Source organism: Oculina patagonica, chromosome 4 (genome assembly GCF_052425735.1).
Source record: "Oculina patagonica isolate OP01 chromosome 4, crgOcupat, whole genome shotgun sequence".
Classification (NCBI taxonomy): Eukaryota; Metazoa; Cnidaria; class Anthozoa; order Scleractinia; family Oculinidae; genus Oculina; species Oculina patagonica.
The window spans coordinates 10,643,991-10,669,740 of record NC_135761.1 but is presented as its reverse complement, the minus strand read 5'-3'; the positions used below and the strand labels follow the sequence as shown (position 1 = coordinate 10,669,740).

Sequence of the window (25,750 nt, the reverse complement as noted above, 5' to 3'; positions counted from 1 at the left end):
GCCTTCCATGTTACAGAAGGCAATTTTTCTTGCAACTTACAATGCAACAAACGTTGCATTGCCAGTTGCCCCCCCCCCCCAAAAAAAAATCACGTGGTAACACCCCGTTCTTGAAACCTGCAAGGCTCCATCAAAATGTTGTGTAGCAAGTTACAAGATCAGTAAAGCTAGCCTCCAGTTTTCGCAACGTTGCGAGCCAAATTGCTGCGTGACATATCAATCGCACCTTACAACCCAATTTTATTAAAATGAGCTTTCATGATAATTTCTAGCAGGTGCGTTGTAAGCTGTGAACAAAACTTGCGAATATGTGACACCCCCTGCAATTTGCATTTGTTTTTCGGTCGTCAACACTGCGTTGCAAATTGCAAGGAAACTTGGCTCGTGTAACATGGAAGGTTTGGATACCCGTTCTAAATTACCACAGATTTTTTCAAATTTTTTTCTCCGTCTACTCCTTAGTTTTTGTTTCGACTGAGAAGATATATCAAACACTCGAGACAGTGTTTCAACGGCTATCCAAACACCTCGCAGTTTCGTCAAAAATACTCCGCTGCGCGTCGTATTTTTAACTCTCTTCTCGGTGTTTGGATATCCCGATGAAACACTGCCTCTCGTGTTTGAGATATTACTTCTATAACTGATAATACTCATACATTCCTCCGGCTACTAGTATGATACAACAACTATTTACAAAATAATATTTGATATTTATAGACAAGTACGATGTTCATAACATTGGATAATAATATATATAATTTCACAAAAATATTTTTTTACATATTTTAGCAAATAAATAGTTAAGAAAATAGCTACTTTTTTGCATGCTGTAATTCAAATAAGCTCATTTTGAAGCAAGAACTAGATAAAGGCTACTTACTACATAAAGGCAATAATTATGGCATCTATGCAATAACTTACTTTACTTTTAGAATTAATTTATTTTTACTAATACTTTACTATATAAATGAGTTATGGAAAACAAAACCCATGCCAATTCTTATGCTATTATTTATTGTGTATCTGTTCTTTTCCAATCCCGTTATGTTGAGACTGAAAACAACCTTAGCTCAGTTTTAGCGGAGCTCCCCAGTGGCCCGAAATGCCCCAGAAGGGAGCCCCATAACCATGGAAAAAGAACAATCATGCATGCATAGAAATAGGAAAACCATGGATCTAATTTTTCAGGGTCATCAAGGCTAACGGCAAGGATCGCGGGCACGCTTTCGAATCCTATGTATGTTTCTGTCTATGGTCAGTCAATTTAGATTTACATGAAGGGCAAAGTGAAAAACCAGGGAGCTCCGCTTTTAGGCTTGGTTAAATCTATTAAATACGTTATGCTCTAAAGGTGGATAAGACTGATTGCACTGTACATGGATACATGAATGGAATAACTTAAGGTTTTTTAATTTTCCATGACCTGTTTGAACCCTGTCTGTATTACCAAACTGGTTTAATATTCTGGTTGCTGCTACCATAGAATTGACTCATTCCCCATTTCCAGCACAGAACTGTGTCGAGACGGAGTGCTAGATCTTGTTGAGCCAGATGAATTGCTGCTTGATTTGGAGTATAAACCATTAAGAGTGCTGTTTCTGGAGGACGCTGAGCTCTGACTCCCAATAGAGCCACTATAGTCACTAGTCACTACTTGATCCTCCCTGGACAGTTTGACATTGTATAATGAAGCAATGTCCTTGAGAGAGCATGGCGTAACAATATCAAGTGTCACAGAAGTATCAGTATTGCGAATTAACGACACCACGAAAGGATGATCACCCCATTTGCAGTCTGTCTCATTCACAGAAGTTATAATATCCCCTACTTGAATTCCAGCATCCTGTTATGGAAAAAATCATTCCAAGAATTGAAAATGTAATTGTTACATCCAAACAATAAGTCACACTGTGGAATATTCCCAGGGTTTGCAAAGATACTTTTTCATACTGAACTGTTCTACCATTTGAAACCTTTGTGTTATTAAGCTATGGAGAGAAGGACCACGAGGCAGCCACATTCATTTTTACATTTTCTTTGCCTAGCCAGTCAATTCTACCACAGGTTTAAATGAAGAACAAACAAAACAAACCTTGGCAGGTCCTCTTTCTTCCACACTCTGAATAATAACAGGAGCAGAGCCAATAACACTGAAGCCATACCCTCCGTTACTTCTCTTTAGCGTGATACTCCGTGGTACACTCCATTCTAAATTTGCATTGAACACATGTACAGGACCCTAAGAACACCAACAATGTTAGCAAGAGGAAAACAGACTGATATCATGATGCTAAAAAGATCTTGTAACAATAATTGCAGATAACCCAATCTGAATTTCTGATACTCCCTAAAACTCCTACTCTTGTTTTTTGTTTACAGAAACATTCCATGGTCTTAATTGATACTGTCACAGCAGAACTGATAATTATAGGAGTACATGTGTATACCCCCTATATGTAAGGTAGGTTAAGACCACATTCAGGCTTAGTGGATCATCAGGCCAAGTCTTATACCAGGTTCCCTAGCAACTAGAAGTATTTCTTTTTCTGCCTGGATGGGATGCTAGAACATCTCAGGGTACCCCCCCCCCCCCCCCAGCATTAAATTTGCTGGTACCCATTTATTCACGTGGGTGGAGAAAGGCACTACAAGAGTAATAAGTGTCTTGCCCAAGAACACAATGCAGTGACCCCGGCCAGGGCTCAGACTTGAACCAACTCTGAGTCCAGTGTGCTTACCATGGCCACCGTGCCTTCTGGCAATAAATGGAGACAAACCCCTTTTAACACACCAACTGCATGACGCCACTCTTTAGGCGGCCATATATAATTACAGTGAAGTCCACTGCAAACTGGATGTCACATGCTTAGACCTGCAGTTCCCACTTTGTGAGGAATAAAATGTTATAACCTCTATATATGTTCCTTCCCAGAAGGAAGAAGTTGTGTTCAAGTTGCCAGTAATACCGTATTTATTCGAATAAACGTCTCCATTGAATAAACACCACCCTTGAATAAACGCCACACTTGTATCATGACATATTTAATAAATGCTACGGCGTTTTACTTTAATTGTATAGATACGGTACATGAATTGATGTCTCACCAGTCTATGAAACAAGTCCTCTACTGAAGCTTGGCTAAAATTGGGTGGAACACAATCTGCTCTTTGTCTTGCTAAAGCTGAAAGATGAACAACACAATCTTAATAAGCTGAGACCAAAATTAAATTTGACAGTTTCATTCACTGTTGTAGCAACTGACAATAAAAGAGAGCCGTAGCCAGGGGGGGGGGGGGGGAAGGAACTCTCAGGTATGCTTTGGGTGGGTATGTGCTGCCTGGGTCAACAAAGTAGCACCTTGTTTTGGAAAAAAATTGCATCCAAAATGATACCCGTTTTAGAAACACTTGCGTTCAGGATATCATACCCCCTTTACCCTGTTCTAGAAATTGTCTCTAAAACTGATACCCCGTTCTAGATCAGGAGCCCAAAATCACAATCCCGTGGGGTGGCACATACCCTTTTAGGTATTTTGGGGGAGTATTCCTCAAGAGCCATGGTAGCCTAATGGTTTGTGCATTGACCAATTCATGATTAAAAAGTTGGGGTTTGAGCCTTGGTTGCAGGCTCTTTGTTTCTTAAAATTGTGTTACTGACCTTTGACAGGGGTTGGTGTCAAAGGATCATCAAAATCATCTTCTTCTTCCATGGCAACTAATGTGTCAGTTGTTTTGATGCGAGCATCTTGAAGAGCCTTTAAGAAATATAAAAAAACAATGTTGTAATGACATTACTGATGTCTTGCAGGTGAAATGCCCCCTGCAATTCTTTGAAAGAGAAAGCATACCTTTTGTAATCCTACTATTTTTCTACAGTGCCGACAGATCTGTCTAGCTTTCATGGCTTCTTCATGTGATTTCAGTGCTGAATGGAGGTGCGCTTTTGCTGGGCGGGAAAGGAAGAAAAACCTTTAGTCAATATCATTATAATTTTGAAAAGGCACTTCAAAGGATTAATTACATTTATCAGTGGCTTGCATTGATTTCTTTATTTTTTAATTTCTGTATTTTTTGTTTGACATTAACTTGGCCTTTTCAACTGGCATGCAATACAGATGTTTTGTACTTGTTGAATAGCTAGAAATTTCAAACCACATCTGATTCACAGAGCAAAGCAAAAGAGCAAATAAAAACAAAAGTAGACTATTTATATTAACTTGGAGTTTAAGATTAAAACCACTAATAATTTGGGAAGTACTCAGCCCTTACCTTGCTTTGTTCTGGTTGCACTATCATCTGGCTGAGATGTGTCTAAAGAAGAAATCACAGTTTCTTCTTGCTTGTCATTGCTGGAACTCTCTAGAAAATGAAGGGAAGAACGAAAAGGTATGATGAGTAATCAATTCAATGATCAAAATATACTCAGTAAGTGCAGAATTCTGATTATAAGCCCTTCCTTCTCCTCCACCACCTAGGATGGTAACCAATAGGCAGGCCTTCTTGAGGTAGACAGGCCACTTAAAAATCCTTACTCAAATAAACAGGCCCTGCAGGGCTTATAATTATAAGCTTACCAACACTTTTAAGAATTCCATCAGCAACAAAATAATGTGACAAAGCTTTGTAGTGAAGACTCATTATCTAAAAAAAGAGAAAGTAAGAAAATGCTATGAGTGGGAATACGATTCAGTCCGGCAGCTAGTGACACCATGTTAATGGCTGTTTTTGCCAAAGCATAAACTGGAGTTAATGTTTAGCTCAATTAAACCTTGCTCTCCCCGTGGATGTGTTTTTCCGGCAATCCGTACCCCGCTCTTTGAACCGTAAACATGTACTTGTATCTCCCTCTATTTATACTGGCCAATGAATGATAAGCTTGCACGCGTTCACAGATTGTCGGCCAATCAGATCCACACAGCCTTCCCCTGTTTACTCTTGTGATCACTGACGATCTTCACTTGCAATTCAGTTAAGCTGCTGGACTCAAGCGTTTATTTCCCCACCCACCCTCCGCATTTATCTCATAGCTCTACTGTTGCCACTCAGACAAAGCATTTCTTGTAGGCTACTAGTTTACACCTGTTTCATTTGTTACGTTATATCCAGTTTATCTATAGTTTATATATAAAAAAAGCGATTTTTGTAATACCATTTTAGTTGTTGTTGTTCTTTAATAAACGGTTTGGGGGATAAGTGTTGCTGGCGACAACCCTTCAGTCCCACACTGAAGCTATGTCTGGGTTGCCTTAGCTTGGATGAGAAACGGTGGACACATCCACTTCCCCTCGCTATCATCCCTCCAGGAGCTTGGCATAGGTACACGCCACCCTGCCTCTGTGCCCCGTGACACCCATCTCACGGTCTTATATGCCACTCGCTGACACTAGCCCCGAGTACTGGCCTCGCCCATGGCAGGCAGCTCTCGGGTCGAGGACAACACTTATTCCCCCTACCTTTCTCCCACATAAACGGTGTCCTTTCGATTGTGCGTGACATTAACATGAACAAACAAAAAAACTGCAGCAATCCAGGAAACAATATCAGTTTAAAAAATAACGCCAGATATAACTCACCGACATCATGTTTTTCCAAGACAGTGGAACACAACTTAAGCAAATTCCAGAATTCATCATCATCTGGGCCTTTTTGTACCGCTGACTAACCTAATGGTAAACAAACAGGCAAAACCATTTAACGATTCATTCACTGTGTGAAAAAAACAAAGAGACAAGACAAGACCAAGGTCAATTGTCACATCACAAACACTTTAAAGTTCAAGACTTGGTGGTTTAATTAAGACAGGGCTCTAAATATGAAAGGAAACGTTTTAACGCCTGTGGACATTTTCCTTGCCTGCAACTTTAACAATCCGTTGGTTTGGTTTAAAAATGTGTCATTCCTTTTCTCTGCTGTTTTTTTTTACGTTTTTTAACCCAACTTCACTTGAAAAGGAAAACCCTGGTCACTTAGAAGAGTTGTAGAGAACTCTTGTTCAACTCCAATCCTTTAACTGTTACTTTTTGCTTACCCCAGGCTTTAAGCACACCCCCCACCCCCGTCCCCCCTACAACTGTCACGTTTATAGGTGTTCTGGGGGGATTGAGGATATTTCTTAGAAGGGGGTGCACCACTAAGGAATGGCATAACTGACTGGTGACATAAACAAATGTTAAAAGTGAATACAAAGCCACAGGTCATCTCAGGGAGGGGTGCACACCACCTGCATCCTCCCCTTGATCCACCCCTGAGTGCTACTGCATACTGCAAACAATTTATGCAAATCCTACCTCAACACATTCCTGAGCTGCGCTTATCTTGTCCGACAACTTATCTTTGATTCCTTCAAGGAAGCACTCTTCCCACATACACAACTGTGCCTGAGCCTGACAAAAAATATGTTTACATTTAATTTTATGTAAATCTAAGTATTTTTCACATATATCAGGTTTTCAAAACAAGCTGGCAGCCACAAGAGTTCCACCGGCTAATTGATTATCTGTCACTGGTTACTCTGGTCATAGCGATCAGCTCGTAACAAACAAGCTTGGCGTTGTCACAGCCACCTACTCTTCCAGTTGCTGACGCCTATTTCAAAACAATTTAAAAACCCCTATGTATGCCATTCAAAGGGAAAGATCCAAATGAGTATTTTTACTTCTTGTCACTCACCAGCATAACAGCCTTCAGCATTTCCATTACTTCAGTTGTTAAGTCAGCACTTGGAGAATTGACAAAGTTGTCTTTGATAAATTTGAAAATGCCTGTAATAAAAAATAATTTCAATTCATTATTTCCTAGAATGAGGCCTATATATGCATCCAATGGCGCTAACAAGGAGTGATGATGATTTTCTAGAATAAGGTCATAAAGTGAGAGTGTTGTAATTTTATGAGTATCAGTTTACCAATAGAAATGAGCCATAGGCTGACTGAGCCTTGGGTATAAAGGTAGACAAGAACAAACTAGATCATTCTCCATTTACCTGCAGCTTTCTGGAAAGCATCAATGGCCACACTAAGCCCAGCTTGTGTTCTTCTGTCCTGCAAATAAATACAAGCTCTCTTTATAAAAACCCTCTTTAATGGTAACAATACATTGTAAACATCTTGAGCTAGATAAGAAGGTTAGAGGATCATTCTCTCTCTTACAGTTGAAGATCAAACAGTGAAAAAATGTCAATAATACAAAATAATGCAGTTTCTGTTCGGTTGTGTTGTTATTGTAAAAAAATGCAAAGACAACAACAACAAAAACAATAAATTAAAGCCCTTACAGATAAGCCAGACACTAAAACATACAAAAATTAATAGTAACTGGTTTGAACCCAGGAGTATTGTTAGTACAACATATGGTGTAATCGTCCGGGTGTGAACAGTTCTGAAAATAACAGTTGTTGGTGACTGATGTTTTGACACCCTAGCAGAAGTCATCTTCAGTCAACTAGATGTCTGAAGATAACCTCTGCTCAGCTAATTGTGGAAATGTCAGTCACCAACAACAGTTTTTTTTTTCAAAACTACTCGCACCGGGATGATCACATATAACTGAGAGTGAGTTTATTCCTTACTTGCTTTGCACCAACTTGACTCCAGATAGAACCAATGTTAAAGAGAATGCTAGCCTGCAAATAAAATTATAATAACTAAAGTAAACTTGACTTAAAACTCATGAAAATCTTGTACATGTTGTGGTTCAATTTTACCCTTCGTACAATTTCATTGGTATTTTCCTTTGTTCTGCAGCCTAGAAGCAACATATAACATATATGTGTAAAGCTGTATGATGTAAGAATATCAAAAATTATACCATCATGTCCAATCCTGTGTTATTATATTATTTTAAAGCCATAATTTACCAAATAAATGAACAAATCTTGGATTTATAAACTTAAGAGGTCACTGGTTTCCAGGGCTGTCAATTAGTTTTTAAGTAGCCGCAACATTGAACTTATCACCCTTAGCATTTCGCTCAGTACACAAGTGTAACTTAACACAAATCAACATCTTCACCTGTAACATCGGTTGCAGTACAGCCGTAACAGGCTGGTGCTATGGCTTACAGCACTTAATGACATAATGGTGTTCCAGTGCCCATATATTAATGATTTTAACAGTATATTAATTTATAAAATTACATTGCAATTGAATTCATACCTTTTCAAATGCGACAGATCGCTGTACTTTTGGTAAACCAGTTGTGGTATCATACCTGAAGAAGACATAATTTACATATTAAGTAGTAAGAAACCTACAATTGTACAACTGAACATAAAAAAAATGTTGGCCTTTAAAAGGACTGTGTCATGGTTAAGTTAATTATATGTTATTAAATTTTGTCAAATATTCACCATGAAACTAAATGTTTGCAAAGAAATTCATTCTATTATTCTAAATGACAAAACCATAGCTTCATTGCAGCCAAATGTGTCACCCGGGCGCTATAATTTAAAGTTACAAGCAGACAGGATTAACTTTGAAAACTTTCCGCCGCACCATATTTCAAAAACCCATATCGCAATCCGTTTCAATCTTCCACCACTTAATGGCCATCTGCACCTTCTTTTGCATTTGATGTTTAATTTAAATATTCCTTCACTGTTTTAAGAGGTAATTTTATAAATGTAAATGAATTTGATGGTCATTTTCTATGCCAAAGTTTGGCTTAAATCTGTGACAGTGTCCCTTTAAAAGACCTTTCAGTAAAATGGTACAATAAAACCAGCTCAGTTAGACCAGCCAGACATGACATGACACGACACAATGTACTAGATTATTTACTTACCAGTGAAAATAAACTGGCATGATGTATCCTTTTCCTTTGGGAAAGAATTTCTTCTCCACAAAGTACAGTTGATTGTAGTAGCTGAACAAAGCATGGATACCTGTCTCATCTCTGTTGGCCTTACACACAGCCTCCTATTGAACCATTCAGTCACATAAGGTCATGAGTTGTACATGTACCCTTAGGGCCCTCCCACTTTATATCCCCCCCCCCCTGCAGACAAGATTTTTCTGAACCTTGGAGTTTTGAAGGTCATTTCTGACAGGGTTGCTCTGTCGGCATCCTTAAACCTTTTAAATATTTCAGAAGGGGCTAGGTAAAAAGTTGGCTTTTTTTCTGATGGGGTTAAAAAAAATCAGGTTTTTTTTCTGAGGGGGCATCATGTCAGCACTTTGATCTTTTTTTTTTTGAGGGGGGGGGGGATTTTGACATGTCTCATATACAGTAAGGGGAAAGGTGGATATTAAAAGGAATGACCCTTACAACTACACTTTTACTAAAATAATGGCTGACATAAAGGATATCATGATATTTCACTAATAATTTAATATGACAAACCTTTCTCAGATTTTCAAATAGTTCAAGCTCTTTTTCATAATTTTCTGGAGAGTCACTATAATGTTCCAAAATAAAGTCCTGGAAAGAAAAGAAAAACTGTTGTTCATTAACTTGTTTAAGTTTATGAATAACTTAAATACATGTTAATAATTTATATAAGTATTCTTATCACTTTTACCATAAAAAATTGAGCTGTATTTATAAATTATTAGCGATACAGCCAAACACAGGCCTCTAGTAAGCAGACACCCTTGGAAAAAGACAAAGTGGGAAAAAAAGGCAGCCTCAAGCCAATCAGCCCATGCTGCTGGAAGTTATCCAAGTTTTTTTTCCTGGGTAAAGAGAGGCACTAAGAGAGGAAAGTGCATTGCCCAAGAACACAACACAGTGACCCCGGCCAGGGCTCGAGCCTGGATCAATCTATCCAGAGTCCAGCGCGCTAGTATTTGTGTATGCCGCTGGGCCCATGACTAGGAAAGGTGTCTGCCCATGGAGGTGAATGTCTTTTGCAGGTTCAACTGTATTTAAGAAAATAAATTTAACAAAGGCAAACAGGAAATAGGTACAGGATTGGTGTTGCTTTGTAATACTGAGTTAGTTTTCCTTTTTTGGTTTTCAAGTCTGAAAAGTGAGAAACATTATACTGGTGAACAAAATGTGCAGCCAATGTTAATTTACTTATTTAATATCCATAGATAAAAAAATCAAAGGCCTGTAACCATGATTTTTTTTTTAAAAAAATCTGATTAATATTTAAAAACTATGATGAGCTTAGTTCAGCAACCTGAACTGTTGTCTTTGCTTTGATGGATAAAAATAAAATAAAAAATGAAATAAAAAATGAAATGGATAAAAATAAAAATTAAATTTCAAAAATTTAAATTTAAGTCCTGACCTGCAAGTGAAATTAACTGTACAGATATAAATAGTAAGTTAACAATTTGTTTACTAGGTTAATCAGCAGAACTTGTAAAATTTTAAATTATTTTATTATGATTTTATATATTTTTAGAATATCAGCTGTTAAACTTCATAAACTGTATGTGCGACTATGCGATAGTATCTTGAGTATAGCAAAATGCACATGCTTCTTGTACATTGCTGTGTGTGTTAGGTTTATTAAATTTTTGAGTAGGTTAAAATGTTTCAAACCAGTTTAATTTTTATTTTCCACTGTCACAAATTAATTATCATAACCTGAAACAAACCAAAATAAAAATCAAACTGGCAACATATACAGTCAAACAAACACACCTTAAATTGAGGTTTAAAAACAAGCTCTTTTGTTTCCCTGAGACCAACAGCAATCAATGGAATCTGGTGCTCAACACTCCTGTATTTAAAATTAAATATACCATGATTTTAGTTTGAGTACAAAGATTAGACATTGTAGAGCAACTGTGCATGCAGTTCATTTTAAAAATGAGAGGGTAATACAGTGGAACCCCGATATAACGATCTTCGATATAACGATATTCCCGATATAACGATGAATATGTTATGTCCCGGCAAAAGTAAAATATATGGGACGGAATCCCGATATAACGATTCCTCGATATAACGATGTAATTTTACTGCCCCCTTGGCATATCGTTATATCGGGGTTCCACTGTATATACATCAAGTGTATTATTAACAATCTTTAATATAAAAGCCAGTTTACACGTTACGATACCTCAGCCAGATTTGGCCCAGATTTGATAAGAAAATGAGTGCACAATTAAAAATCTGTTGCAGTGTCACAGACTTTTGAAATAGGGCCGATTTTCATCCTTTCAATTTGAATAGGCAAAAAAAAGCTGGTCGATGAAATGCAGCGTGTAAATTTTCTTGGGACAAATTCGGCAGATTAATCGTAACGTGTAAACGGGCCTTTAGTCACAGCTTAGAGGCAATCCAAACACACAAAGTCTATCTCCATGATAAGTTGGTTACGTACATCTAGGGAATTAATCACTTTACAGTAGCTGCGTCTTTGAAAATTATTGCTTGAAGTACCCTGGCTCTTTTCCAGGTACTATATGGTCAAGCTGTTCAACCACTCTACTCTAGTGTTATCATGAAGCAAAAAGTCATGTGTACAGTACATGTAGCTACGTTCTACTTGGCTCTATCCTGGAAAATTGAGTGTCTTGGAAAATTAAAACTCACTCCTTCCTTAATTTGTAGTGCATCACTCACCTATCAAACTGATAAACATCCAGGGTGCTGTTAATTCCTTCAAGTTCCTCCTTCAACAAATCCAGTTGTGAGTTAGCAAAACTTAACTCTGTCTTAGCAGCAAGCTTTGTTTTCCTGTCATTTGTTATCCTGCAACATATAGATTGCTTTTAATTTCTCAGTTATACATTCAATAACCCTTTTTTTTTTGTTTTTGGGAGATGGGGTGGCCTAATGGTTAGTGCGCTGGACTCCAGATTGAGCCGTCCGGGTTTAAGACATAGCTGCGGCACTGTGTTGTGTTCTTAAGCAAGACACTTTACTCTTATAGTGCCTCTCTCCACCCAGGTGTATAAATGGGTACCAGCGAATTTACTGCTCGGGGTAACCCGGTGATGGACTAGCATCCCATCCAGGGGGGAGAAGCAATACTCCTAGCTGCTTAATGCTACAGAAACCGGGGTTAGCTCCGGCTGTATGGGCCACTTGGCTTGACAGCAGGCTTAACCTTGATACATGTGATATTCTAGATTTTATTTAATAATTAGACTACGAGCCCGAGTTTTTTATGAGCGAATAGTCAACGAGGCGCAGCCGAGTGCGCCTCGTTGACTATCACTCATAGAAAATGAGGGTGAGTAGTCTTATTGTTTTAATTAGTAGAAACTCTAAAAGGACTGCAGTCCAAAAACCTACAATTTTACGTTCTTATAAGCCAAAAATTAATCTTTAAATGAGCAACGAGTGCGCGATCGTTTTCTATCAGCGATTATAGTTCACCACTAAATTTTCTCCGATTCTGATTGGTTTAAATTGAACACCTGATGCGATAGTGCCCGCGCGCCGGAGGGCACTATCAGCCCATTGTGCCCTCCCGAGCGCACCCGTGCCTTTTTTTGTAAACAAGCGTACCTGCAAACAAAAAAACCCAACCAAATTCACTGCATTTAGTGGGTTTCTCGTCTGGTTTTGTTTCGTTTGTTAAATTTCGGCATTCAATTGAGTTTTTTATCCCCAAAAGTAAAAATAATTCACGATGCTTGTTTTTGTATCTGCGCGCGGAAGAAAATTTAGTGGTGAACAATAAAGACAATAGAGTGTTTCTGTCTCGGAACTATCGGTCTGATAGTTGCCCCTTGGAAATTTTAAGTTCTTAAAACTAGCATATTTGCCCTCGAAGCTTCGCTTCTCGGGCTAATATTGTTTTAAGAACATCAAATTTTCGCGGGGCAACTATCAGCCGATAGTTCCTAGACAGAAACACTCTATTGTTAAAATAGAAAACAGTGGGAGAACCAATCAGATTCGCGGATTTTCAATAGAACACGGTTGAGTTTCTACTAACGCTTTTTATCACTGTCAATCTTTTAAAATGTAATTATCAGTGCTCAGATCAGATCCGAGCAAACAAAGATTCATTTGATTAGGTTGTATAAAAAAAAACTCTCTCAACTTGTAGAAGGAATCATTCTTCTTTATCAACAGACCGTGAAATATGAGTATTCAATTAATATATAATTACCCCCGGTATCGCAGAAAATTCTAGAGATGGCAAAGCTGCGTTCAAAATAAGCTTTTTATCGTCCATGCACGCCAGGGAAAAGTGAATTAACCCTAACTTAATTTTCTTGAAGATTAACCAAATGATTAAACTTTACCAACCTTAAGGCTTTCATTAAATTTTCTGCTCCGTCTCGTAACTTGGTCTGCTTAAATATTTTGTGATTTAAAACTTGTCTTTTGTGCTGTAGCTTCCATCGAGCGGACGTCTTCCGAGAGCCAAGCTCACTGTCATCCTAAAATAAAGTTGATACAACGTATGAATGAAAAGAAAGAAAAAAACAACTTTGTATACAATTGAATACGCTTCAACATGCTTGAATATTATTAAAAACCTAGCGACGACACGCTGAAAGCTCGTAAATTTATAAATCTTTTTATCGTGATAAAAGACGCAAATGAGCAAATATTTTTAATCATCACAAACTTGAAATTGGAGGGCTTCCTGCCGAAAGTCTCGATCACATAATTGATATTGGTCAAATTGCTCTGAATTAAAGCTTACATATCAATAAGAGCGCCGCTTCTCGAAATAAGAAAGTTTTAAGTTGTCGCTTACCACTTCAAGCGCTTTCCCACGGTCGTTCTTGAGGAGATCAGTTCCCGCTTCGCGCCGATTTTCCGCCATTTCAAGTTCAGTTGATACGGGAATCATGGCCGTCATCTTCTCCTTCGGTTACAGCTTGTAACAAACTTACAGAGTAAGATTTTCTTAAGCAAACACGTCAACTATATCGGTGGATTACTAAACGTCATTGTTTGTGGGTTTTTTTGTTTCCCACTGCATGTTTGTATTTCCGTTCAAATACCAACATCATGGAATCACTTTCATTTGCATGCAAAGCCGGCTCCAGTGAAGTGGGAACACGTGACCTCAACATTTTCGCAATGGTAGGCATGCAATGCGACCAAAATATCTTAGATTTCAGATTTTTTCAGATTTTTATTATTTCACACTATTTACAACAATTAAACAATATTAACACTATTTACAGAAAATGCATTAATTAAAATAAGGAAAATATAAAACTTGTTTTTTCTTATCCAGATCCTAACACTTGCAAAAATATTTCGGACGTAAGGACACTGTCAGGCGCATCACTTCAAAAACTCAAGAGCCTTAAGACGTATAGAAACTAAAAATAGAGGTCCAGTTTTGTTTAAAATTGCTATGCCAGTGAACTGGAGCTAGTGATAGTGTCTTGTTATACTATTGATTCCATCAAGAACTTTAAATCTCAACTTGAAAAAGTTAGGCTGAGTTTTCAAGTTCTGCTCTTGTGACCTGGTATACAGCTTAAAAAATAGCAGCTCCCCACTTCCTCCAACAACAATTTCTAGGCGCATTATGTGTATGAGCAAGAGTACTTCGCCAATTTTAGTACTTTTTAACTGAAAAGCAGAAAAATCCCCGTGACAGCGTCCCTTTAAAATTTTGGACGTTTTGTTTTAAATTTTTTAGTTTCAGACACATTTCATCTCAATTTGGACAAATTTCAGACACTTTGTACATGCAAACCTTAAACAGCTAAATCAAATTCATGCCTACGAAACACAAATTATCCTGAAAATGACACCAACGCGAAATTAGCTCAAATACTATCTAGCCGTTACATATCTTAAGCAGGAAATACTAATACTCTATTGCAGTTTTCAGTGAAATGCGAACTCTGAGATTCAAAATCCAACTAACCATTGCGTTTTTTTGCTGCAGTCAATCATAATTATGCTGACAGCCAACGAACTTTGAAAAACAGAAACAAACAAAATGCTAGAAAACTACCAATCACAACTGACAGACGTGACCTTTTGACCCGGTTGAAGTGAGCTTCTGTTTCCCGAGAGGTCGGCTAAGATGATTGACAGCAGCAAAAAAGGCAAACCGTTGGTTGATGATTGAATTTCAGAGTTCGCATTTCACTGAAAACCGCAAATAAATATTTCAGACGCTCCCAATTGCAGAATGTTTCTCTCAGAGGATGAAAATCAACAAGAGATAAGGTGTCTGTTCTCTCCAGTTTTTGGGGGGCTCTTTCTCTCCATACAAACTTGTCAGTAACACATTGAACACATGGCAGGAAGCAGGGAACTCTCAAACCCTCGGTTTCTCAAAACTCCCAATTTCTTGAATAAGTTTTCGTTTCCCTTGGATAGTACTTCTTTGTAATTTTACACCCTATTCCACGAGTGTCTTGATATCTCGAAGCAGGTTTTGTTTCTTCTGGAGGTTCGAGATAACAGGATTCTACTGTATTGAAAGAACACCCAGGGAAATTTTTTGTTCTAAAAAAAGCCCAGAATATAAGTTTTTTAGAGCTGTTGACTTGTATTCCTTGCAAAAAATTAATCCTTCTAAAATATAAATTCCAAACCAAAACCTCTAAGTAAACATTTTTTAATGCAAGGTTGTGACTTTCACATTTAGTTAAAATTAGAAAACGATTCTAAAAAAAATCCACAACTGCAGCAATTTTTAAACACTTTTTAATGAACTGTACATTTTCAGGAAGTTTTAACAAAAAGCAAGGGTGACATAAGGTTTCTCCTGCAAAGCATTTCCAGCATTTCACAGTTTTTGCTAGAATGCTATTAATAATTGTCCAAGAGCAGATTATGCTGTACAGTTAAGGCATTTCTTCACAATTACTTTAGAAAATAGTTTTCTTTGATTTTAATTTGTCCAATATTTTTGACAAGGATAAAAGACGTGTTGTGTGAAACAAATAATAATGTATTTATGTCCTCTTGATCAAGTTATGGCTTGAAGACAATGTTGAAACAATCGTATTGCTAACAGCAATAATGACGACGAGGACAATAAGGATGATGATGATGACTGTGTTGCCGACTGTCTTCTCACAACAGTACAGATGTTTATAACAGACTCTATTTTACATGTACAAAGTTATGGAAAATGTATTGCAGAATAAAATATGATCCAGATTACCTGCAGAAAAAAATTAAAAGAATTGTTTGTTAAATAAATTTGATATTGTTGAATTTCTTTAGACAACATTTCTACTAACCATCTGATCTCTAAATAAACATATTTACAAACTAATGTGTTATAGGCTGACAGATCTATTAGTTTAGCACAGATAATTACTATAGAAGATGCCCAGGGGGGGTACTTGCAGTATTCATGACGAGGGGGGGGGGGTCCGACGGAGCTTCATATTGCGAACCCCAAAAAAATACATGAGCCTGAAATTTTACACCCAAAAAAATACCTGACATCAAAATTTTCTACCCCAAAAAGTACAAAACCTAGCACCTCGATACTGATTTATTCAATCAAACAGACTAAAGACATAAAAAAATACATGACAGATCTCTTGGCCCAAAAAAATACCGAGGGTGTAAATTTTCAACCCAAAAAAATACGTTGGACCTCCCCGTCATGTATACTGCAAGTACCCCCCCTGGGAGAAGATGTAAATGTGGTGAGTGTGTGCGAGTGCGCAGTACAGACTGGACATCAGCTTAAAGTAAACTTTGTGAAAAGTCTATTAATACCATAAAGGGACCTAAAGTCAACTAAAAGATGCTTATAACTTCATGAATATTTTTACTTACCAAAAATAAAGCAAATGATGTCATAAAACCTTCTTTGGTTAGTTCCCACGGTCCACCATATTCTTCCTCATCAATCTTTTGAAAGTTTGTGAAGTATATATACAAAACACCAGCATTTACTAAAGCAAATCTAGAAAGACAAAGATATTGACTCATCGTTCAACATCATTTTCAAGACACTTCTAGCCTAAAACTTTTGCAACATACAAAAGACAAATTGCTTAATAACAGACAAATTGCTTGATGTGCCTGTTTCCCATTGTTTGCACTTCACACCTCCTGCTTTTTTTTTATAAACTTCTAGTTGACAGTCAACTACCTTAGTTACTGTTATTTACTTTTGTGGGAACTTAGTTTCGTGAAAAAGGAACAGGTATATTTTCGCGGGACTTAATTTTCACGATTTGGCCAAAAAATATGTAAAAAAAAAATCAAAAATAAATTTTTGCAGGTCTTTAATTTTGTAATTTTTTGAGAATCACAAAAATAATGAAAGTTAAGTCCCATGAAAATAAGTAACAATACGGTAAGTGTTTCACTTGCTCGCCAATGTAGCATGACCAGGGGCGAAAAAAAAAAAAAAACCGGGGGATCTAGGGGGATGGTGCAGGGGATGCACCCCCCTGAGATGAACTGCGGCTTTGTATTCGCTGTTAAAATTTGTTTACGTCACCAGTCAGTTATGCCATTCCTTAGTGGTGCACACCCTTCTAAGAAAAATCCTGGATCTGCACCCTCCCCTAGAAAATCCTGGATCTGCACCGGACAACAGTTTGCTTAAAACTACCGTAATGATTCGATTTAGCGCCCTCCTTCCAATAAGCGCCCCCTTTCGAATGTGTTTTTGTAAATAAGCGCCCCTATTCCAACAAGCGCCCCCATTCTTATAAGCGCCCCTATTCTAATAAGCGCCCCAATTGTGGATAAATGCCCCTACTGAAGTCACCATACCGTACATGTATATATTTACTGCTAAAATGAACAATTCTTTCAAAAGTAACTAAACTTTCAACAATTTTTTACTGTTACAGTTTCTGTTATTGTTAGTTATTTTAATATTTATTGAAGTTTTGTTGAGAACTTTTGGTTGTTTCTCAAAATATTAAATAAGCGCCCTGTCCCGAATAAGCGCCTTGTCTCAAATAAGCACCCTTCCTCGAGGTGCCAAAAGTAAATAAGCGCCCCGGGCGCTAAATCGAATCATTACGGTAACCACTTTTTGTTTAGATTATCTGTATAGTTATATACTTACAGTCCTATAGCAAGGATTCCTTTCAAAGGCAGCACACCCCAAACAATGCCTAAAATAATTGCTAAAACTTGTCTAAACCAGTATATTACATCAAGGAACTCATCCTAGGGAAAGAGAAGGAAAGAGTAGTAATTATAAATTATTGTAAAACGACGGTTAATGTGTAAAAGGTAGAAGTTACGCTTAATTCTCCTAACTTTATACTCACGTAGGACAATCTGCTGACGATATTGTGTGACAGTTTGTAACATTCTGTATTTTTAGCTTACTTTTAGTTTTTGTTAATGTCTTGTTTTCGGGAGTATTTCTTTTATATAGGGTCTACCTCTTAATCTCCCGTTTAAGAGTGTTTTTTGTAATTTCTTTTTAATACTTTGAATAAACGTTTGTGTCTGTATTTAGAATTAATAGATATGATTCCATTGGTCTGAGGACTAACAAGTTTAAACTGAAAAATTCAACAGAGATCCTTTTCAACGAGCAATAATTTGCTGAAGTCGAAAGTTGAGGCAAATAATTGATCTGCTTAAATAACTGATCTTACTCAAACTCGTCCAGTAATTGATCAATTTTTGGTCCCTATTTTATGTTTTCAATCTAAAATTTAAATCCAAACTAACTGTGTAATTACCTTATCTTCCCAGTTCGAATTTGTCTTAAAAGCTTTCTTCACTATCGCAGACACTGATCCATTTGCTACAGCGTCATCTTTCGGAGATTTCTTCAACTTTTGTACAGACATGTCACGCTAAAAATAGGTATTATTTGAAGAATATTAAACGTAAATTCTCGCACATGTATTTCTCGTAGTTTTCTCGTGAAATTTTTTTGTCCACGAAAAATACCGCTGACCACTGAAAGATATCCCACAATGCACCTGGTTCTTCCTCTTCTCGTCCTCTTTCCTTGCGTTGTGGTGAAGTTTTGGTTGTAAGGTCAGTGTTGAGAAACAATCCGTCGATTTCTCAGGCATCGTTTTATTCCATCCGAAATTATTGAGCTACTTTGGTATTTTGATAAATTGTTCGTTGAACCAGTGACTTATTTTATTAAAATACTTTGGTAGTATAGTTTTAAGCACCCTTTACCCTTAGACGATACTATGGCATTTATTATTTTTTGTTGAAAAAAGGAAGATGTCTAAAGCTGCTCTTTTTAGCTAAAGCCATTGGAAATTAATTTTATCGCCATTTTGAAACGTTCACCTTCCACGTTTATGAATGAAGTCGATGTTTTTGCTAATCACTGTTGTCTTTGAGTTATTCGTGTTTTGTTGGCCGTACTATGTAAGGTCTAACATGGGAGCCATGTTGAATTGCAGCTTTATGTACAGAAACAGAAATTTGCAAAGCATCTTGGTGGTTATTTTTCTTGTTATGAATTACCACGTTTTATATTATTTCCAAAAATCACCATAGTTTGACAACATCGCGCTTTCTGTAGTACGCAGAGTACTCGTGTGCTCACGTGTTTATGTATGTAAACTTGTACATTATTGTAACCATCTCAAAGCATTGAAGGGAGTGAGCCTTTGGGATGGCTAAAGTGCAGACTATTCCACAATGTGTGCATTTGACTGAGCAAGAATTGTCCCTGTTGTTTACATCTTGTTATGTTCTATATAATCCAGATGCAAGCAAATTAGGTGACCCACAACTGGGGTATTCTGCACTTGATGTATTTTGGGTCAAAATTTTTATTTGTTCAAAATTATACAACTTTTTAGTATGCGTGAGCCATAGAGAAGAGATTTTTGTTGGCTGGCAAAAGCATTTTGACCTACAATTTGAACCCTGGAGTGAAATGTTCATGCACAAGCAATGGCGATATTTACTTACAGGGTCCGAAATTGCGCCTTCCTGGTCGCCAATGCGACTAAATATTGAGAGCTGGCGACCAGAATTTCACAACTGATCGCCCACTGGCGACTAAGTTGCTTTGTAAGAGTATTCAGAGAAATTGATTAAAAATAAAATTCGGAGCCGTTTTTTAACAATTTATTGACTCACTTTTTATCTTAGTGATGTCCTTGAGATAACACTGAAGTAAATTTCTCGCTACATAATGTATAAACTCCCCAACAGCTCAGCCAACAGCTGCGATCAACACGATTCGAACATTGCAAGCCGCCATGTTGTTTTCCTCAGCAGTTTTCCCCATGACACTATTGCGGGCGCGCCCAGACATGTGCTTTCTTTCGCATGCAATGGTCCATGCAATGAATATTCATTCTGGCGATGTCATGTCCGCGGACACGCTGAAATATTTCCGTCATTTACTTGAAACTGGTAAGGCTACAGATGCAAAAAACTTTGTGGAAGATTTAGATATTTCCAATTACATGCCAGGCTACTAAGCTACGACGTTCCACGAACGCAACACGTTCTTGTTGTCACTGTGTTGAATGAAAAACTACCTGTCGAAATATGTCAGAAAGTTGGTGGAAATGATGTTTTTTTATATTATTAAAGAGCGGAATGTTTGGGTAAGACTGTAAAGTATTTTCCGTTTAAATGTTAGAGAGTTAACATTCGATAAAGAAGACTTTTTAAGACTCTACTTATAGGCGGGTACAGCATTTCTTTGAGTGATTGTCATCGTTGTTTTGTGGTATAAGTAAGCTGTTTTTGAGCATATGAATGGCCAAAAATACACAAGAAGAACAAGTGTTTCGTCTTTTAAGTGTAAAAGGAAAGTCAATCGAAAAACATTGGCGACCAGAAGTTGCCATCTGGCGACTAAAACTTTCGGTCCGGTCGCCAGGTGGCGCCGATGTAAAAAATTTAATTTCGGACCCTGACTTATCAGCCAAATAATGCAGATTCATAATCAAATGTGATTAGAACCATGGGCCCTTAGGCCTCTTTACATGAGAGTTTTCGTCCTGGGATGAATTCATCTCGGTGTCTGGTCATTTTCTTGTTGCTGTCTACATGATTTTGTCCCGGGATGATTTCATCCCTGTCCTGAGCACCGGGATATAACGTGACTAAAAATGCCATGTAAATAGTCTTCCAGGATGAAATGTAATGTAATGTAAGCACTATGTCCCGGCATCCCAGGATAAACACACTCATGTAAAATGAATTTTTTTTTTTATTCCGGGATGAAACTCATCTCAGCTCTCATGTAAAGAGGCCCTTAGAGACGTACCGTATTTATTCTGTTATAAGGCGCACTCGGTTATAAGACGCACCCCAAACTTGGCAACTTTGTCATGCCAAGTTTCCAAACTGAAAATTTTCCAAAAACACTCGGTTATAAGACGCACCATGAGTTGTAGAGTTGAAAGATTCGGTTATCAATTTAAGGACAGTTCTTCTTACAGAATTTGAATGATTGAATGTTGTTCATACTCCTTGGCACAATCTTCCAGTGAAAAGGTAACATTTCTTGCTGAAAAAGACGTAAATCCACTTGAGCAAAACATATTTCCATCGTTCATGCTTCGAATTTAGCTGCTTAGTAACCTGCTAAGTTTCCAGTAACCACCGAGTTTGTAGCTTGGTTCCCAAGCATGCTTCGTATCGCTTCGTATTTGTTTATCGAGTGGTTTTGAATGATTCTCAAGCTTTTTTGGTGTTTTCCCTGTCTTCTAAAATCATTTCCAACATTCCAGGCTTAGAAAGGTTTGTTTCAAATGAGTATGCTTGATTTTCTTTGTCTGTTTCAACAAAATACTGGCATAGACACGCGTTGCTAAAACTTGTTTATACTTGACAATAAACTTTACATTGAAACTTGCTGTTTCTTATATCTGTTTTCTTGTTCTAAAAGTCAGTGACCAACATTAAGTGTTTTCATTTTTCTTGTTTTATTTGTAAGTTCCGGTACAATGGTGGTCATAAGGCTGCATTCATTATGTATCCTACAGGGGGGGCAGAGGATTTTAGGGGGGTTCTCAAATTTTTAGAGCAAAAAAAGGGGGGATATGAAAATTGTTTAATATCTCCTGGGGGGATGCTTATTTTTTGTAAGATTCTGTCTAGCTTTTGTAATAGTTGTAAAAAGTGAAAAAAGAAATGATAAGTACAGCAGCTTCTTTCAAGGATTTTAGGCAACAAGGGTACCTCTATTACCGTATTTATTCGATTAAGCGCCTAACCTCGAATAAGCGCCCACCTGGAATAAGCGCCCACCCTGAAGGCAGAAAAAGTTAATAAGCGCCCACCTCCTCCCCCCTAAAAAAGGATAGGTGGTACATGTATGTACCCAATGAGATTGAAATTGACAAAGTACTACTAACTTAAAAAGAGTTTCCCTTGTTTTCTTAGTATTTTACAGGAACGTTCAACGAACACTTATAATTCTGCTTTGGTACATCTTCAAATTTTGTTGTTATTTGTTGTTTCATTGCAAAATAAACTTACTATTTACTGAAAAATAGTGAAAATTTTATAAGCGCCCAGCCTCGAATAAGCGCCGACCTCGAATGAAGCAATGAACGCCCACTCTCAAGGTCCAAAAATTTCAGGGCGCTTAATGGAATAAATACGGTATTCTGAGAGACTATAGTACCTATTTTGAAGTTTTTTAAGTAGTGTGCCTAGCCTGTAGATGTAATGTTTCGATACAGTATAGAAAGTAAAACATCTAAAATGGAACCATTTAATGCAACCTCAGAAAAATGATAAGATAAGGAGAATAATGGCACATGTCGCACTTGAGAGGAGTGATGCTGAAAACGAGGGTGAAAAGGATGGCAACAGCGGAGATGAATCCGTGTATAAGTGTGATAGTGAGAGTGATGATGATGATGAGGTTGTTGCTTTTGTCAACGAGAGTGACAGTTAAATCCAGGTTCCTGTCAATACTTCTGGTAGTACTCGTACACGAGCTGGCAGGCTATCTATACCTAATTCGCGCTACTTACTGGCTGGTATAGGCATTACATAAACAGTCCAAGCTCTCTCAATGTTCTTATTAAACATGTACATATCTTGAAATTTCAAACATATGTAGTGTACTATTATACAGATATTTATTTTGATATTTCTTGAGAGGGAGGAGGGGGGGGGGTATTCTTTTTTCGGCTGATTGCTTAGGGGGATTATGAAAATTTCTATAGACCTTGGGGGGGATATAAAAAAATGAGCTGCTGAAAAAAAAAATCCTCTGCCCCCCCCTGTAGCATACATAATGAATGCAGCCTAAGATTTTGTTGGGCGAAAATACTCGGCTATAAGACGCACCCCAATTTTGGCATAAACTTTCCACAGAAAAACAGATTTTCCTTGAAAAAACCGTGCGCCTTATAACCGAATAAATACAGTATCTATTGCACTTTATACCATGCCATAGAAAATACAGCCAATCAGAATACAGGAAAGCCGTTGTATATTCGACGGTATTCAACCCAACCTTCCCATAGTGCGCTGCGACTGTATTCTCGACGAATTTTAGTAAGCGTATTTTCTATGGCATGGTATAAAATAGTTACACAACACTTTCTCGTGGTATACTATGGAATATCCCACTTGTCACTTGCATTTTCTTGGCATACACACTCGCCTAAAGGCTCGTGTGTATACCGAGAAAATACAAGTGACTCGTGGGATATTCCATAGTATACCACTCGAAAGCGTTGCATAACTAGTATTTACCTAATCTGTATATATATGTTTCACATAATAACTTTTTGCTCTGTGCTGCTGGTACTTGTAGGTTTAAAGCCGCAGCCACTCCACCATGGCTCCCAAACACAACAACATGATACATAACAACCACTTCCACAAGCAGTGGCAGAACTATGTGAGGACATGGTTTGATCAGCCTGGTCGTAAGAAGCGCAGGCGTGTTGCTCGCACTAAGAGGGCTCTGCAGGTTGCACCCCGACCAGTTGCCGGTGCTCTTCGACCAATTGTACGCTGTCCTACTTTTAAATACAACACCAAGATCAGGGCTGGACGAGGCTTTACATTAGAGGAACTGAAGGTTGGTTTTTGCATGGTGCTTAACTGGCAAACAAAGCATTATTTGACTTCTCACTTAGAGGATTGAGCTGCCTGAAGTTGTAATTGCAGTAGAATCCCGATTTTTCAAACCCTTGGTTTCTTGAAACTCCCGATTTCTCAAACCAATTTCGTTTTCCTTGGATAGTACTTCTCTGTAATTTTATCCCTGTTTTCTCGAACCTCCCAATTCTCAAAGCAATTTTTTTCTCCTGGAGGTTCAAGAAATCGGGATTCTACTGTAAAATATAAATGTACATGTGCCTTTAAAAAGTTTCATGTATCTTTTTTAAAACAAGTGTAGGCTGCAAAGTCACTGACCTTATGTTTGTTAGGGCATTTAAAATATTGGTCTTGCATTTGCAAACTTTGGCAGAGCAATGCCTTACCATTACTTGCATTATATTGCCATTAAATAAACAAGAATGGAATCATTTTACCTTGAAGCATCTTGACCAAAATGAAAAGATTTAAAATTCCTTGTGACTAAAAAGGTTAATACTTAAATGTTTTAATTATTCTTATTTCAGGCCGCAGGCATCTCACGAAAAGTTGCCCCAACCATTGGAATTTCTGTTGACCACAGGAGAAAAAACAGGTCAGCAGAATCCCTTCAGGCTAATGTTCAAAGACTGAAGGAGTACAAGAGCAAGTTGATTGTCTTCCCAAGGAAGGCAAGCAAGCCCAAGCAGGGAGACAGTGAGGTAATGTAAAAAGAAATACCAGTCCTTTTTTTTGCATGCTGTCATTATAGTTAATAGAGGGAAATGGTTAGGAAGCCCGTCAAATAACAAAGGAGCATACAAGGAGGCCAAGATTTATGTTGGAAGGTCCACAACCCTGCACGTCTTTTTTTTTTGCGCCATACACTGTGCATGAATTACGTAATCATAATGTTTCTATTGGCTAGTTGCATGAACATGCCTAACTACCTATTGTGTTTAGTCAGGTTTTGTGCAGGGTCAACCCCCAAAATAGTGAACAAAAACATACAACAAAGAACTTGGCTGGGCTTCCTGACCATTTCCCAGCAACTTTTATTTGAGTGTCATAAAACCGAAACCAAGGCAACAGACCATTTCCAAGTTGTCTTTTCGCCTTAGTGTTAAAACGGGTCTTTTTGCGAAACCATTCATATGAAAATTTCTTTTACTTGAACATTCATTTTCAAGCAAAAGAAACTTATTTTTATATGAGAAGTTTTGCACAGGGACTGGTTTTCAAAACAGAAAAATGGCCTATTACAACAGGCCAATCAAGAAATGTAATAATAACGTGAAACAGTGGCAACATAGATTTCAGGATTTAGATTTAATTTTGTGAAGATGAGAATATTCGTCTGAGTGTTCACTCTGTTTGTCCCAAATTTCAGTCTGCTGAGCTGGCCAATGCTGTACAACTCCAGGGTGCTGTTATGCCCATCCAACAGTCACGTCTGCCCATCAAGGCTCGCAAGATCACAGATGAGGAAAAGAATACTAGTGTATTCCGTAGCATGCGTATCGCCCGTGCTAATGCCAGGTTGATTGGCATCCGAGAGAAGAGAGCCAAAGAGAAGGCTGAGCAAGATGCTCTTAAGAAAAAGTAATCTGTGAATAAATGTTGAAATTCATTTGTTGCAAATCTGTGTTTTTATTCAAAATTTCTAACTGCTGTCCTGATTTGATTTAGTCCCCTCCCTCAATCTGGTTGGCATCTACCTTGTTACTTATTTTAGTGGGACTTAGTTTTTGTGATTTCTGCCATTATAAAGATCTGCAAAAACGCATCTCTAATGTTCTAATGTATGTAATAAAATTTTGTGCAAAGAAAAGTATCAGTAAGGTACTTCCCTTCCCCATCTTTATACGTGGCGTGTAACAGCAGGCTTTTAGCCAGGATTTAAAAAGTGGGAGTCCAAAATTTACTGACT

The 25,750-nt window shown here is 37.7% G+C and overlaps 3 protein-coding genes across 3 annotated transcripts; 1 reads left to right on the top strand and 2 right to left on the bottom strand.

Moving 5' to 3' along the window:
- Positions 1–806: 806 nt before the first annotated feature.
- Positions 807–13,925, bottom strand: LOC144649512 (rhophilin-2-B-like). Its single transcript, XM_078509016.1, has 19 exons — positions 13,619–13,925; positions 13,162–13,295; positions 11,521–11,649; positions 10,594–10,672; positions 9,340–9,417; positions 8,782–8,915; positions 8,154–8,208; positions 7,568–7,621; positions 6,983–7,040; positions 6,670–6,761; positions 6,288–6,383; positions 5,574–5,663; positions 4,575–4,641; positions 4,270–4,359; positions 3,849–3,946; positions 3,659–3,755; positions 3,106–3,182; positions 2,093–2,239; positions 807–1,843 (listed from the first exon to the last, which is right to left on the bottom strand). The coding sequence occupies exons 1-19, from the start codon at positions 13,721–13,723 to the stop codon at positions 1,475–1,477; spliced, it is 2,049 nt and encodes a 682-aa protein (XP_078365142.1). The 5' UTR covers positions 13,724–13,925; the 3' UTR covers positions 807–1,474.
- Positions 13,926–15,527: 1,602 nt separating this feature from the next.
- On the bottom strand, positions 15,528–18,709 carry LOC144652226 (GEL complex subunit OPTI-like). Its single transcript, XM_078512238.1, has 4 exons — positions 18,519–18,709; positions 17,888–17,991; positions 16,636–16,765; positions 15,528–16,006 (listed from the first exon to the last, which is right to left on the bottom strand). Exons 1-4 carry the CDS (start codon positions 18,627–18,629, stop codon positions 15,965–15,967), a joined length of 387 nt encoding a protein of 128 aa, XP_078368364.1. The 5' UTR covers positions 18,630–18,709; the 3' UTR covers positions 15,528–15,964.
- Positions 18,710–18,753: 44 nt separating this feature from the next.
- On the top strand, positions 18,754–25,450 carry LOC144649535 (large ribosomal subunit protein eL13-like). Its single transcript, XM_078509048.1, has 4 exons — positions 18,754–18,822; positions 23,552–23,821; positions 24,369–24,542; positions 25,211–25,450. Exons 2-4 carry the CDS (start codon positions 23,576–23,578, stop codon positions 25,424–25,426), a joined length of 636 nt encoding a protein of 211 aa, XP_078365174.1. The 5' UTR covers positions 18,754–18,822; positions 23,552–23,575; the 3' UTR covers positions 25,427–25,450.
- The last annotated feature ends 300 nt before the right edge of the window (positions 25,451–25,750 follow it).

Excerpts from the sequence above, each read along its gene's own strand:
- LOC144649512 (XM_078509016.1), bottom strand. The coding sequence starts at position 13,723 with ATGACGGCCATGATTCCCGTATCAACTGAACTTGAAATGGCGGAAAAT. Across the intron at positions 4,642-5,573 it reads CTTGGAAAAACATGATGTCG|ATAATGAGTCTTCACTACAA; the intron begins GTGAGTTATATC and ends CTCTTTTTTTAG. Across the intron at positions 3,183-3,658 it reads GACACCAACCCCTGTCAAAG|CTTTAGCAAGACAAAGAGCA; the intron begins GTCAGTAACACA and ends TTCATCTTTCAG.
- LOC144652226 (XM_078512238.1), bottom strand. The coding sequence starts at position 18,629 with ATGTCTGTACAAAAGTTGAAGAAATCTCCGAAAGATGACGCTGTAGCA. Across the intron at positions 16,766-17,887 it reads GGAATCCTTGCTATAGGACT|ATTTGCTTTAGTAAATGCTG; the intron begins GTAAGTATATAA and ends TTGTCTTTCTAG. Across the intron at positions 16,007-16,635 it reads CATCATTTGCTTTATTTTTG|GTAATCTGGATCATATTTTA; the intron begins GTAAGTAAAAAT and ends TTTTTTCTGCAG.
- LOC144649535 (XM_078509048.1), top strand. The coding sequence starts at position 23,576 with ATGGCTCCCAAACACAACAACATGATACATAACAACCACTTCCACAAG. Across the intron at positions 23,822-24,368 it reads TTACATTAGAGGAACTGAAG|GCCGCAGGCATCTCACGAAA; the intron begins GTTGGTTTTTGC and ends TTCTTATTTCAG. Across the intron at positions 24,543-25,210 it reads CCAAGCAGGGAGACAGTGAG|TCTGCTGAGCTGGCCAATGC; the intron begins GTAATGTAAAAA and ends CCCAAATTTCAG.